This window comes from Melanotaenia boesemani, chromosome 6 (assembly GCF_017639745.1).
Source record: "Melanotaenia boesemani isolate fMelBoe1 chromosome 6, fMelBoe1.pri, whole genome shotgun sequence".
Lineage (NCBI taxonomy): Eukaryota > Metazoa > Chordata > Actinopteri > Atheriniformes > Melanotaeniidae > Melanotaenia > Melanotaenia boesemani.
Genome location: NC_055687.1, coordinates 8,548,368 through 8,561,491, shown reverse-complemented (window position 1 = coordinate 8,561,491; position 13,124 = coordinate 8,548,368). Strand labels below are relative to the sequence as shown.

Here is a 13,124-nt window from a genome sequence, read left to right as displayed (position 1 = left end):
TTAATATCCAGTGGTATTGATGGGTTAGACATTTTCATCACTTTGTGCCAGCTCTTTAGATGTTTTCCATAATGAGAAACTCTGGATTTTAGTCACATTAAATTACATTAAGAGAGGAAGAATTACCTGTTAGAGCTGAACTAAAACTGGTCAAATTACACAAATTATTTAATTTATCTCACTGTTTATTAAAAATAATTTTTCCAGATGCTTTCAAAATCTATATGTTATGAGATTTGAACCACCACCTTCTCTGTTTCATGTTTCCTCTCCTGAACAGATCAGCTCGTCAACCAGTGAGACAAGTAGTTTGGAAAAAGCTGTTAATGTGGTTTATCCAAATATCCCACACTTTGGCTGCGACTCCCTGAAAAGTGGAGCATGTGCACCATCTGTTTTAGTGTTTTAGGGTGGCGACTAATGAGACATCACTGGCTGCTCAGAACTGAATCCCCAGAATTAGTCCATCATTCTACTCTTTCTCTTTTTCTCTCTCTCTTTAGAAAAGGTAAAAACAAATTTAAATGCAGAGATTAACCAACTGAATCCAACTTAAATCATAAATATGTATTTATTTATTTATGTTTTGGCTTTTAATAACACTGCTTTGTGCAGTTAGATGATGAAATATAGGGGCTTAGCTGAAGTAGAAATGTTTGAGTTGCATCTCTGTATGAACTGTATGAAAAATATATAATCCTTTTAGGCAAGGCAGCTTATTGGTAAAGCACATTTCATGTACAGGACAATTCAAACTGCTTTACATAAAACAAAAGCATTACAGATATTAAGAAATAGTAAAAGGCAGCAACACATAGCAGGAATCACAATAAAATAATAAATTAAATTAAAATGATTAAAAGCAAGATTATTTAAAAAGTTACCGTGAAGAATTCATGTATAACAAATTTTGTTTAGACTGGTTTTTAAATGTTTGGATAGAAACTTCATAATGTTTGCTTATTTTTTCTGTTGATATGCAGCATGAAGACATCACTTAAGGTTTTGGAAAAGTGCTCATTTTTATGAGACCTATAGTTCAAATGAATAATAGAGAACTCTAAAAAGAATCAGCAGATTATAAAAACTAAACCACTAATAACAAGTTTAATTTTCCAGAAACTGTGATTAAAGATAATTAAAGTGTCAGGATTTCTTCATTTTCCAGACATACATTAGAGCAACTGAAGTATTTAAAGGTTTTGAACAGTTAAACACAGAATGTTAAGGAATTTTCTTGAAAACTTGTCAATTTAGACAATTTTCTTTTGTTTTTAGAGATAAAACAGCTTCCAATTTAAGAAAATTGAACAGTAATACTTTTTTAAAAAAAAGAAGAAAAAATATACAAATATAATGTGTTTTCCGAATTAGAGCTAATATTATTTTCTTTCTAGTTTTAATAGCCATGTCTCACTGCAGATGGTTGCAAAAGTTTGGAGGTTTGGGTCAGCAATGCTCCTCCTAACGCAGGGTGATGCTGCAGCCTGCAGTCTGCGCTCAGCCGATGCGTCCCTGCGCCTCCAGTCAGCCGAAACTTTCTCCAGACAAGAACAAGAACCGACTTAAATCAGCTTAAAGTCGCAGGAACCTCAGAATTTACTGCTTTGTTTGTGTCGTGTCGGAAAACTCTGCTGCGATCCCGTTGCGCAGAGAGGATTTTTTTTATTTTTTATTTTTTTTATTGCGCTTTGGTTGGAAAAGACGCGCGCAGACGACTGCAGAACAATGAGATTTGGAGCTCTTTTGAAACTTCTTTTCTGCTGCGTGTGCTCATTTCCTGACGCAATGCACGCTCAAACAGGTAAGTGTACTCCTATAATTAGTGTCCAAATAACGCCTGCGCACTGCCCTCTGAATTTAAGGGACACGGTGACATCTGTGGTGACATCTGTTTTCTTCTCTGAAAAGTTTGCAAACCCCCCAAATGCAGATGGGAAATCAGTTCGATGTTTTGCTTAATTCTCCACTGTAATACATCAGTAGATCCTATGTTAAGGTGCAGTTTAGTGTCTTATATCTCAGTTTGGGCCTTTGACTGTTGCTATGCTCTCACACTCTGAATGAGTTTGGACTCTCAGACTTCTGTTGAGGTGATGAGGAGTGACCAGGTGCTGAGTATGGTGAGTGCCTGTGGAGCTCCGACGACTCCTGTCCTCTCTTTCAGCAGCTTGTCTGCATGTCACAGTCAGGAATCAGTTTTCACTTGACCTCTCAGGTCAGGGTTTAAAACTTTTCCACACGGAAGCAAATGGTGGCTCGTCTTCTCCTCATAACAGCAAAACATCTTCATCCTAAATCAATGCAGACATGATTATCAGCATAGTTTTAAGACCTTGCTGCTTATTTAATGATGCTTTTACTCAAAGTTTATCATCAGTTTTACACATAGAAATGTATCTTGTCCATAACGATGCCCAGACATTGTTTTTTCCATGCAGATGTAGTTTTTACTGTGTTGTAAAATCACTTTAAGTTCATGGTTAAGATGTCTGTTTCACCTGCTGACATTTTCTCTGTCTTTAAGGACTTCCTTCCAGATTTTATATTATATGAAACACCCTTGGGGCTCTTTTTGGTTTGCCCCCAGTAAACTTACACTGTTGCCTTCCTACTTTATATTTATATTAACCTTAAACAGAGAATTTTGATATTTTGTCTGACTTGCTTTTATTGAGATCAGCAGGAATCAGACAGAAAATGTATCATCATGTTTGGAAAAATCCTTAAATGATCACACTATTAGTTCTGGCTTCAGCTTAGTAAGAATATGTTTATTGTGGTTTATTAAATTCAATCCACTTTCATTCATATTGCACCAATTCACCAGAAAATATCCCCTCACATCCCTATACATGGAGAAAGAACAAACGCAAGATTTGAAGAACTTGGTAAATCTGGGAAGAAAAAAATAGTTTTAAATGAGAAACTTATCTTATTTTACATGTTGTTAAATGTCAATACAAATCTTTTTCTTATTTTCTGAGGGAGCCTGCTAATAAATCCACAGTTTTAAAAAAGGCTGTCCCAACCTACACAAAAATCTAAAGGTTTTTACTTTTTCTTTTATTAAATTCTAAAAGAAATCCTCATCTAATGTTACTGCATAATACGACTACAACCCCTGCTTCAGCTTTCAGAGGAATAAAACAAACCTTACCAATCTTGTGCCCTCTTTGGGGAAAGACAGGAAAAAGAGTTTATTATATAGTGTCTAACATTAAGTCACTGATCAGTAATGTCAGGTCGATTACCTCCCAGGACAAAGAAACAGTTTGTCCACCCACCAAAAACATTTGTTGTTGAAAATAAAAAGGATCCTATCGACCCTTTTTGTCCAGCCCAGTCATCCTCCAGAGGATGCAGCTTACCAGTTATAGTAATATTATAATAACATGTAAGTTTTACCTGTTATTCTGACATTTCAGATGTGGAATTGGAATATTTAAGATGTATAATTCTCTGGATGATTCAGGCTCATAAAAAACGTTTTGCAGAGATGTTCACAAGTCCTTTTTTGCAACTCCAAGTCAAGTTGCAAATCCTTGAACTGAGTAATCCGCCATGCGATGCCTGTTTGGTTTGCTTAGAGGACTGCATTAAGGAATTCACCTTTTATCTACCAGCATATAGTAAAAGCACTGCTCTGTAGCTTAAACGGACAATTTCTCTGTCCCTGTCTTCTGGATGTTTTCTTTCCTTCACTGAATTTGTAAAACCTGCAGATTGTTACACATAGACTCCAGGAAGACAAGGGCGCCTTAACAAGGTTTTATTAACAGAATAGTACTCGGCAGATGAACATACTGGTACCGGTACTGGAGGAGGAAGTAGGGTTGAGAAATCCAGGAACGGAGAGTGAGTGAGTCCATAAGGTGTGAGGTTTAAGGTCTGACAAGGAGTAACTGAGATGGTGGAGTATATAAGGGCTGGAGATTCAATGGGGAACAGGTGTGACAGGTTGGGTTAATGCTGATGAGCGGATGAGGAACTGGTGTGGAGGATCAGGGAAGTGAGGAGTCAATGGAGGAGCGGCAGGACGGGAGTGTTGGAGGAGTGGCAGGACAGACTGTAACATAGATGAACATTGAAATTTATAGAAATTAGTAAATATGCTCATAGCATAACTTATCCAAGAATTTTTAATGTGATACTAAATCCATCTGGACCCACAAAGAAATTTAAGATACTAATACTGCAATTGATATTTTATTTTCCCTAAATATAGAGAGGAGGGCCAATATGCTGCACTTTAGTGCAGGATCATCAACCATCTTGCAGGTTTTAGACTTGTCCTGCTGCAGCACATGTAATCCATGTGACAGCTTGTTGTCAGGTTCCCCTCTTAATGGCCCATTAATAATTTGACTCAAGTGTATTACAGCAGGTAAACGGTAAAAACTGCAGGACAGTGGCTCAACAGGTCCACAGCTGGTGATCCCTGCACTACTGCATCAGAAAAATCTTAATATTAATAGTGCGTGAAATATGTGGGATGAGCACAGAAAATCATTCTTTTAAAACTTTTTTAAATGGAAAAAAGCACACACACGTAAAAAAAAAAATCTCAAAATCTCAATTTTAATTAATTGAGATCCAGTACTTCTAGGTCCAGTAGGCTACTTACTTTCCTAAATCAGCAACAGCTGTACTTTTCAAGTAAACAGACCCAGTAAAACCGCATTGTTTTGTAGGTCTGATCCCAGTTTAACGTGATCATGGCAAAGTTACAGTTAATGGAAACTGTTCAGCAAAATGTCTTGTTCTTTTTCTGAGCACAGTGGAGCCAATCTGATTTATTTTACAAAAGTAGTAACAAGCTAACTTTTACACGGCTAACAGATTAGAACCCTACTGATTGATCAGCCGATTACAGTCCTATTCAAAATAATGACAATCGGCGCAGTTTTGCCGATTAAACGCCAAAATATTCTTAATTTATCATAAAACAGTGAAGTGTCGGAATCGTGCAGAATAAGTTCATTGCGCCGTTTGTCCACTAGATGGCGCTCTGATTCCATTCAAGCCTCAGTCCTCACCGTCGTTAATGACTACTGCAGCAGCTAGAGCCAGGCAGCACGAGACTACGGTACAACGACAGGCACAGTTATAGCGAATTTGAGAAATTAAGAACGACTTAGCATGTCTCCAGTTTTAGTTTAACTCTGTTTGCCATCTGTCATGATAGTGACTTCGTTCCGTTTTTCATTTATGTTGCAAAGTTGTGCTAACCTAGCTTAAGTTACTGTCCGTTTATGTTAGCAATAACATCGCTGAGGTTATGCTAGCCTAGCATAGCTAACAGCTTAAAAGCCTGTAACTGCAGAAATAACGTAAGTATACAAAATATTTAAGAGAACAGAACGGTTCATCACTCTATAGCTCCGTGTTGAGACGCATTTAAGGAGGAGCGATGTGAAAGCAGAGAGGAGAGGAAAAGTTAAAATGATGAACATCAGTCTCTTGTCTCCAGCAACTGCCATAATGTCACGTCACTCTTAGTTTTTCTTTGTCAACAAACCTTTAACGTGACACAGGCTGTAACAGCTGTGCCAGGCTATTTGTGAAAAATGCATCTCTGTCAAAGATGACATGGTTTTGACATTTGAGAAATACGTCTGGTTTTTATTTTGGTTCATATGAGTAATGAGTTAATGGCAAGAAAATAATAGAGTAGAGAAAATGTGATTTACCACGAAAATGCGTCAGAGGGCTGCATAAATAATTTTGCCAGTAACTTCAATCATTATGTTGTTTATATATAGCAGGGGTGTCCAGCTCTGGTCCTGGAGGGCCACAATCCTGCAGGTTTTCGATGTGTCCCTGCTCCAAAACCACCTGACTCAAAAGTCATTATGCAAAACTTAATAGGCTGTTGGAGCTATTTAATTTGAGTCAGGTGTGTTGAAGCAGGAAACATTGAAACCCTGCAGGACAGCGGCCCTTGAGGACAGACTTTGGACACGCCTGATATATAGCATACACCTATGGTCTAAATCTAAAGATAAATTCATCAGTACAGCTCAGTAGCTACATTGATGCATGCTCCATAGAATGGAAAATTCACAATGCAATTTTAAAGTAAAATAAATAAAATAGAACTTATTTTATTCATATAAATTTTTTAAATTAATCAGCGATTATTTGGTTATCAGGGTTTTTTTTGTTTTTTTTTTACCAGATATTGGCATCGCCATAAAAAAATCCACATGGGTCAGGCTCAAACATAGATGCTAACTAAGCTAAGGTAGCTGTGGTGGAGCCAGCGTCCTGGGTTTTTATACCACAGACGTTCCAGTTTAGTGCTCTAGTATTTCTTTAATGCTCCAAAGTTACAGGCGCTGCAGCAACAGCTGTGTTCACCAGTACTGTCAATGTTTTGATTGATTGTGCACTGCAGGGGTGTCTGTGACGCTACGTCAGTGTTACATCTGAGAAAATAATAGCAGACTGGAGATCAGACAGAGAGAAGATCATGAAAAAAAAAAGATTGTTCACAAGTCTGAAATCACTAGGCCAGGTCGAGTTTTTTGAGTGTGAGTCCAAGTTGAGTCTCAAGTCACTGGAAATGTGACTTAAGTACGACTTGAGTCTGAGTAAGATTCCGAGACTCCAGTCCCTATTTCTGGGTTATTGTAGACTTATATTTTAATAGGCTTTGAACTTCTTATGAAACAGGGTAGTGTGGGCAATACTCCCTGAGCACTGGTTCATTTTCATGGTTTGGCTTGAGATATTCATGCATAAGCTGTATTGCAAATATCTCACTCTTTGGCTGCGACTTCCTGCAGACTGTATTAGTAAATGTCACATTCTAAACAAAAACAATCATTCGTTTTCTTCTACATCTGTGGTCAGTAGTAACAACATACCAGCTCTGAATTTCAGTTTGAATGTTTATATAGAGTTGCTATCCACAAAGACATTTTTGGCCAAGCAGATATTTCCATAAGTATTTGATCATTGCTGCTGGCAGTGTCTGTGAACATCCAAATGACTGTAGAATCCAGTGTTTATATTATGCCTCTAGCTGTGCTTGCAGTGCTCCCTCCAGAGTGCACACCAGGTGGCCACTCAGTCCTGCAGAACCCCTACCGAAGCACCACCTTCAGCTCCAGCTGGCTGCAGCAGTCATCCCTGCAGGACTTCATCTGCGACCACTCCCTCACTCCAGGCTGGTACCAGTTTCAGATTTTTGACAAGCCGGCCGGTATGCCCACGGAGTGCATGGAGGTAAACAATCTTCTTCTTGTAAAGATGTTTTGAAAGACATTGAGGTCTGTGTGTTTGTACCATCGGGAGTATAAACTTTCAAGAGTATTTGGTCAATTTTAAGCTACTGAATAATCATTGTAATGTTTACTTGTTTTTATTTTGATTATAAAATTATGCCTTTATCTCCACATGTAAACATTGACCTATTCATTAAAATGCAATTAATAAAAAATAGATGACACTTTACACGAGTAATAAATAATGCACAAAGCCAAACTTGCATCAAGTTTGCAATCTGCACTTTTAATTGTTCAAGTTTTGCCACCTAAAACAGCACAAAAGGCTCTAAAACTATAAAATTGCAGAAGTTATATTAAAAAAATCCAACAGAAATTTATTATTCATTATGAAAATTGTCAATAAATAAATAATTAAACAGAAAAAAACTAATACAGCCCTTTAATACATCAAATAATGATTTAAACTTAAAAGCTTTTTGGTAATATTTTTAACTTTGCTTCTATCTTGATGTCAGGAATCATGTTTACATAAAGCACAGTCAAAATAAAAACGTAAAAGGAAAACATTTCTTTACTAAATATATAATTTTCAATGAGGTACTTTTCTATTGAGATTCATGTGGTAAACTCCAGTAGAGTTAAATACAACAAAAGTCTTGGTAGATTTCTCTTTAATTACTCGTATAAATAGATCAGTCTGTGAAATATCCATCTGTGACCTCATGCAGAGAAACTCTGAGGGTCCCTGTCTGTCATCACTGAATGTTTCTCCATGCGTCAGAAACTAAAGTCTTCTGTGTGCAAGCAAGGATGTATGTGACTGGACAGTTGGAGTCGTTTGCATGTAGATATTTATGAAGGAGAGAGCAAGGAGAGCTGGAATGTGTCTCATTTCCTGCGGGTGGCCTGCTGTGAGCCTGAAGGATCCATCTGAAGTGCTTCTGGCTTCCCAGGGCATTGCTGCTCTCCCCTGGTGATGAATAACCACACGGAGTGGGCGGAGGAAGGAAGGGGAGTTAGCTGTTAACATCAGTTACATAATGAGGGGAAGTTTTTCTGATGGTGGTGAATGAAAATCTTTTCTCTTGCGATTTTAAATGAATTCATAATTTCGTTGCACTTGTTGCAGTTACAATTCTGTTCTGTGTTGTGTGAAGTGATATTACATGTTTCATGGTTTCAATTTCTTTTGAAAAGGTCTCCAAGTATACCTGCACACATGTTTTAAGGAATGGTGATATGTTGCTTATAATAAGTTTTTATTGATTGTAATAGTTCCTTCATTCAGTATAAAAATGTGTGTATCGCCATTGCACTGTAAGCAAGTTCTCCTGTCTGCTTCATGCAGGTGAACCACTGCGGGACTCAGGCTCCAGTGTGGCTGTCTCTGGGTGAGGGCGAGTCCCTGCCGGGACCGCTGGATGTCAAGCAGCTGACGGCCTGTGCTGCCTGGCAGACCTTCCAGAGCAGCAGCAAAGATTGCTGCATGTTCCGCATCCCAGTAAGCGTCCGGAACTGTGGAGACTTCTATGTTTACCTACTTCAGCCCACACAGGGATGTATGGGATACTGTGCACAAGGTAGGTCAAATCAAAAGTTTAGTCCAAGGTATAAGTACGTAAAATTGATTTGTTATTATCTTTTTTTTTAAAAGAACTATATATATATATATATATATATATATATACATACATATATATATATATATATATATATATATATATATATATATATATATATATATATATATATATATATATATATATATATATGTGTGTGTGCTTTTCTGTTGCTAGTACCACCTCTCTTATTTACCCAAAAGTATTGTTTTTTTAACGTGCTAGCAATAGCAAGCTAGCAAGTCTCATGTCAATCAGACACATGTCACCATGTGAAGCTGAAGAATGACAAATGTTGATAACAGCCTCTATCAGTTAGATATTGTTTGTCTTTATATAACTTTTCAGAATTAATGAGGTTTGCTAGTAGCACAACTGTAAACTCTAGTCATAAGATAGATCAGGTTCAGATATCTAGTGAGAGTAAAACAGCAAAACGAAGCAAGGGGATGTCTTTTTTAAATAATTGGTGCTGTGCAGAAGAGACACATGGCTGATTATTTTGGGGCCATGAATCTAGTGAGTGAAATTATGAACAGGTTCTGAGATATAAATCAGGGGAGCTTTCCTCTTTATCAAAGTAGCTGACAGGTGGTAGAAAGGATTTATACTTAAGATCTGCTTCAGCAATGCAGGGTCAGGTCTAGAAAAGTTAGTACTGTATATATACAGTAAATTACATCTGTTAAATCTAAGTTAAGCTTATTTTTTAAATTATTTTAAATGTACTAAACAAGATGTTTGTAGGACACTTTACATGTAGCCATTGATAAAACTACAAATAACTTACGTCTGCTGGCAGAATGTGACCACTGTTATCAGCACAATGTTTGTTAGTGTGTTTACGAGAAGAACAGTAATTTTCCTTCCTAGTATATGCTGACCCTTTGGCCACCCCATATATAAAGGTCTAGCTCAGCCACTGCTGTAGTGGTAAACGGTACCACAGCGTTGGTGCCATGGACCAAAAGGCTCTGTCCCCCCCTAAACTTGTTGTGTTCGTGGGAACATCTAACAAATTATGAGCTACTGGTTTTGTAGCAAAACACAGGAGAAAACATGGTTTTTATTTACTTAAAATTTAGCTCAGGTTTGTTTTTCCTACAAAGTACATGAAACCGTATTAAACAAAGATACTGAAGGAGGAGTTACCTGCAGTTTGGTCTGTGCACTTTCAGGCAGTTAGATTTTTTTTTTTTTACTCTGAAACCAAAAAACAGATAATAAACTATTATCCAGTTTTTGCACAAAAGGAAAATTGAAAGAAGGCTAACAAGCAACTCAACTTAATCTAGTTTTTTTCATCTGAGACAAGTCACATGACCTGGGAGTTTTCCCTGTTTTGTGTATGGTGTGTTGACTACAAATCCAAAGCTGCCTTAAACTCATTTGATTGTCATGATAAGTACACAAAATGCAGTAACTTTGTTTCACATTTGTATTAAGCAAATGAAACTCGTTTTATGTGTTAGACCACCAACCTCTGGAGGCATAAGTAGTTCTCAGGACCTTCCACATTGGCCCTTATTACATGACTGAAAATGCTAAAGAACTAACTAATGTTTTTAATGTAGATAATGTAGGTTTTTAGCAATTTATATATTTTTTTCATGGAACAATTGCATTGAATTTCCACAACATAATGACATTATATATATAAAATATGTAAGGGATAACGCCAGACGAGGTGTCCATTGTCATAAATTAATGGACGATGCAGAGGCGTGAACTATCTGACGCGAAGCAGAGGACGGTTGCCTCCGCGAAGTCCATTAATTTATGATAATGGACACCTCGAAGGGCATTATCCCGCTTATACCATGGTCACTTATGAAATAAATAAGTATTAAATCAATTATTATTGCATTAATATTATTTTTCACCATTAAAATCTTAAGTTATTCTCAAGAGTGGACTATTTCGTTGTAACACGTTGCCAAGGTAACTGGCACGCAGAACCTGCAGCTGTTTGGTATTAGCTGTTGTATTAGACCTGATCAGTGGAGGGAAGGGAGATGATTGCTTAATGTTGTGTTACGTGACACGAAGTATCATTTCAGAGGGCGGGTGCAGCTCTGACAGCTTGTGTGTGTCCAGAGGATGATGCAACATTTTGTTTCAAACAGTCAAAGTCCACAGATAGTTTCCTAAATCGTTTTTATTGCAAGGAATATTATCCACTATTCACTCTGATAATTAAATGTGTATCAAGCAAGTCTATCCTAAAACTTTTTTATAATATTATCCACCATTCACTCTGTATCAAGTAAGTAAGTAAGGTAATCAAGAAGGAAATTAAGACAGGAGACGACTTATTTAAAATTAAATGCAACATTGCCTTTGTGACATTTTATAAAGACACTGGCATGTCCACAGTGGCGTTTCAAGGACGGAGATTTAACGTTTGTCTGCAACCCACCACGGTTACCATCTACTGTTTAGTCAGTGCAATAATTTACAACAATAAGTCTATTTGACCGGAATGTCTTTTATAGGTGTCTATTATCACTTTTTAATGGACACCCTCCAGCCAATCAGAATAGAGTATTCACCCAGACCATAGTATAAATACTATTATATATATTTTTATTTTTCTTGTCTTTAGGTTGCAAACTACGGAAGCCGAGAGTGGCCAGGCTCGAATTTTTTTTGTTTGTTTGTTTTCTCATGATAATGGGATAATCTATCTCGGGAAGATAAACTTTGTTTTCTCAAGATAACGGTTTATTTAAATGCAGAGTTGCGAGGAGGCTGGAGCTGTTCCTAGCCCATCACAGAACTAACACAGACAGGCAAACATTCAATCAAACACACAGTCACTCCTACCGAGAATTCAAATCAAATCAAATCAGCCTAACATGCATGCCTTTGGACTGTGGGAGGAAGCCGGGAGAGAACCCGTTCAAACACGTGGAGAACATACAAACTCCACACAGGTTCCCCCCAGAAACCTTCTTCCTGGTACTATATAAGAATTATAAAAAAATAAAAAATACTAAGTATGTACATTAATAAATTATATTGGATTGTATTGGGTGTGTGGTATACTCGGAGAATCACAGACCAAGCGCGGATTCAGGAGCTCTTCAGGGTTTCCAGTGTTTGCAGGAGGAGCTTAGCTGTTATCTTCATTATCGAGAAAACAAACCCTCTAGATAACGGCCTCTCTCGGCTTCCCTAGGAAACTATCTGCTGTTTGTTTTTGTTTTTTTTTTACATAATTTTCCACAGATAACTACATCCTATAGAAGAAAGTCTGTTTATAATCTTTTTGCGAAGGTTTTATGTTTTCTTTATTTTAAAACAAATAAATAAAAATAAAAATGTGGTCGTTAAAAAAAACAACACATTTCCTTTAGTAGAGGAAACACGTTTTATTTAGCTGGGCTGAGGGAAAACTGGCTCTTTGGATTGGAAAGGTTGCAGACCCCTGTGTTAGACAAATATTTTTGTTCCAGCTTGATTGATGGATGGATGGTTGGTAATTTACTCCACCTGTGGGCGCTGGCTGCTGTTTAACGTCAGTTGAATCTACACTTTAACTAAACCAATATTACATTATGTGATTTTTCTGCAACAACAAGCTGAAAGCCAGAATTGAGCCCAGTCACCAAGTTGTCTCTGAACCTACTGATTACCATGGTAACTGATGCTGGACTCATAGCCTGCTCTTTCATGTACAACTGTCTTTTGTTTTCCTTGAGGCAATGCTAGTTATGATTAAAAGATGGCAATCACTAAAAGTACAGCTGATAAAAATAAAGGTTAATTGTTCATATTTTTAAATCAATATAAATTTGACTACCCTTCAATGCTGTCTGACACAGCTGCTCTTAATACTTCAAACCCTGTATCGACGTCTCAATGAATTTAGATTCAGACTTTCTGATCTGATGCTGAAAGGCTGTACAATGTAACGTATCAATGTACAACGCTTTGTCATCTAATTTGACATTTTGGCTTAGGAAATTAATATAGAAAATACAAGTGGTTTCTCCATTTCTTTTTTCTTGTTTTTGTTTCAAAGAAAAAATGAACTTCTTGAAAGTACACAGACCCAATTTATTTAAGCTTTTCCTTTAGAAGTCTAATTGAAGTGTTGAATGAGACAGTCAGATATTTCATCTGAAATCAGCTTCTTTTAAAAAGTCAAGTATTAAGGGGACAAGACTGCTTTTATTCAAGATTTTATTTTGCTTATTAGTTCTCAAGTTGATTATTATTTTGTTAGATTCAGACAGAGTGGGATTTATGGGATTCTTCCCTGAAC

General features: G+C 37.0%; 1 protein-coding gene across 3 annotated transcripts in view; it reads left to right on the top strand.

Moving 5' to 3' along the window:
• The first annotated feature begins 1,556 nt into the window (after positions 1-1,556).
• vwdel (von Willebrand factor D and EGF domains-like) overlaps positions 1,557-13,124 on the top strand; it is a 38,775-nt gene continuing 27,207 nt past the window's right edge. For all 3 annotated transcript variants that reach the window (XR_006010879.1, XR_006010878.1, XM_041989121.1), the window contains exons 1-3: positions 1,557-1,804; positions 7,031-7,233; positions 8,584-8,815. Coding sequence is in view for 1 of the 3 variants with exons in the window: in XM_041989121.1 (XP_041845055.1) it covers positions 1,729-1,804; positions 7,031-7,233; positions 8,584-8,815 (511 nt within the window). In the remaining 2 variants the exon portion in view is untranslated. The remainder of the gene's footprint in view (positions 1,805-7,030; positions 7,234-8,583; positions 8,816-13,124) is intronic.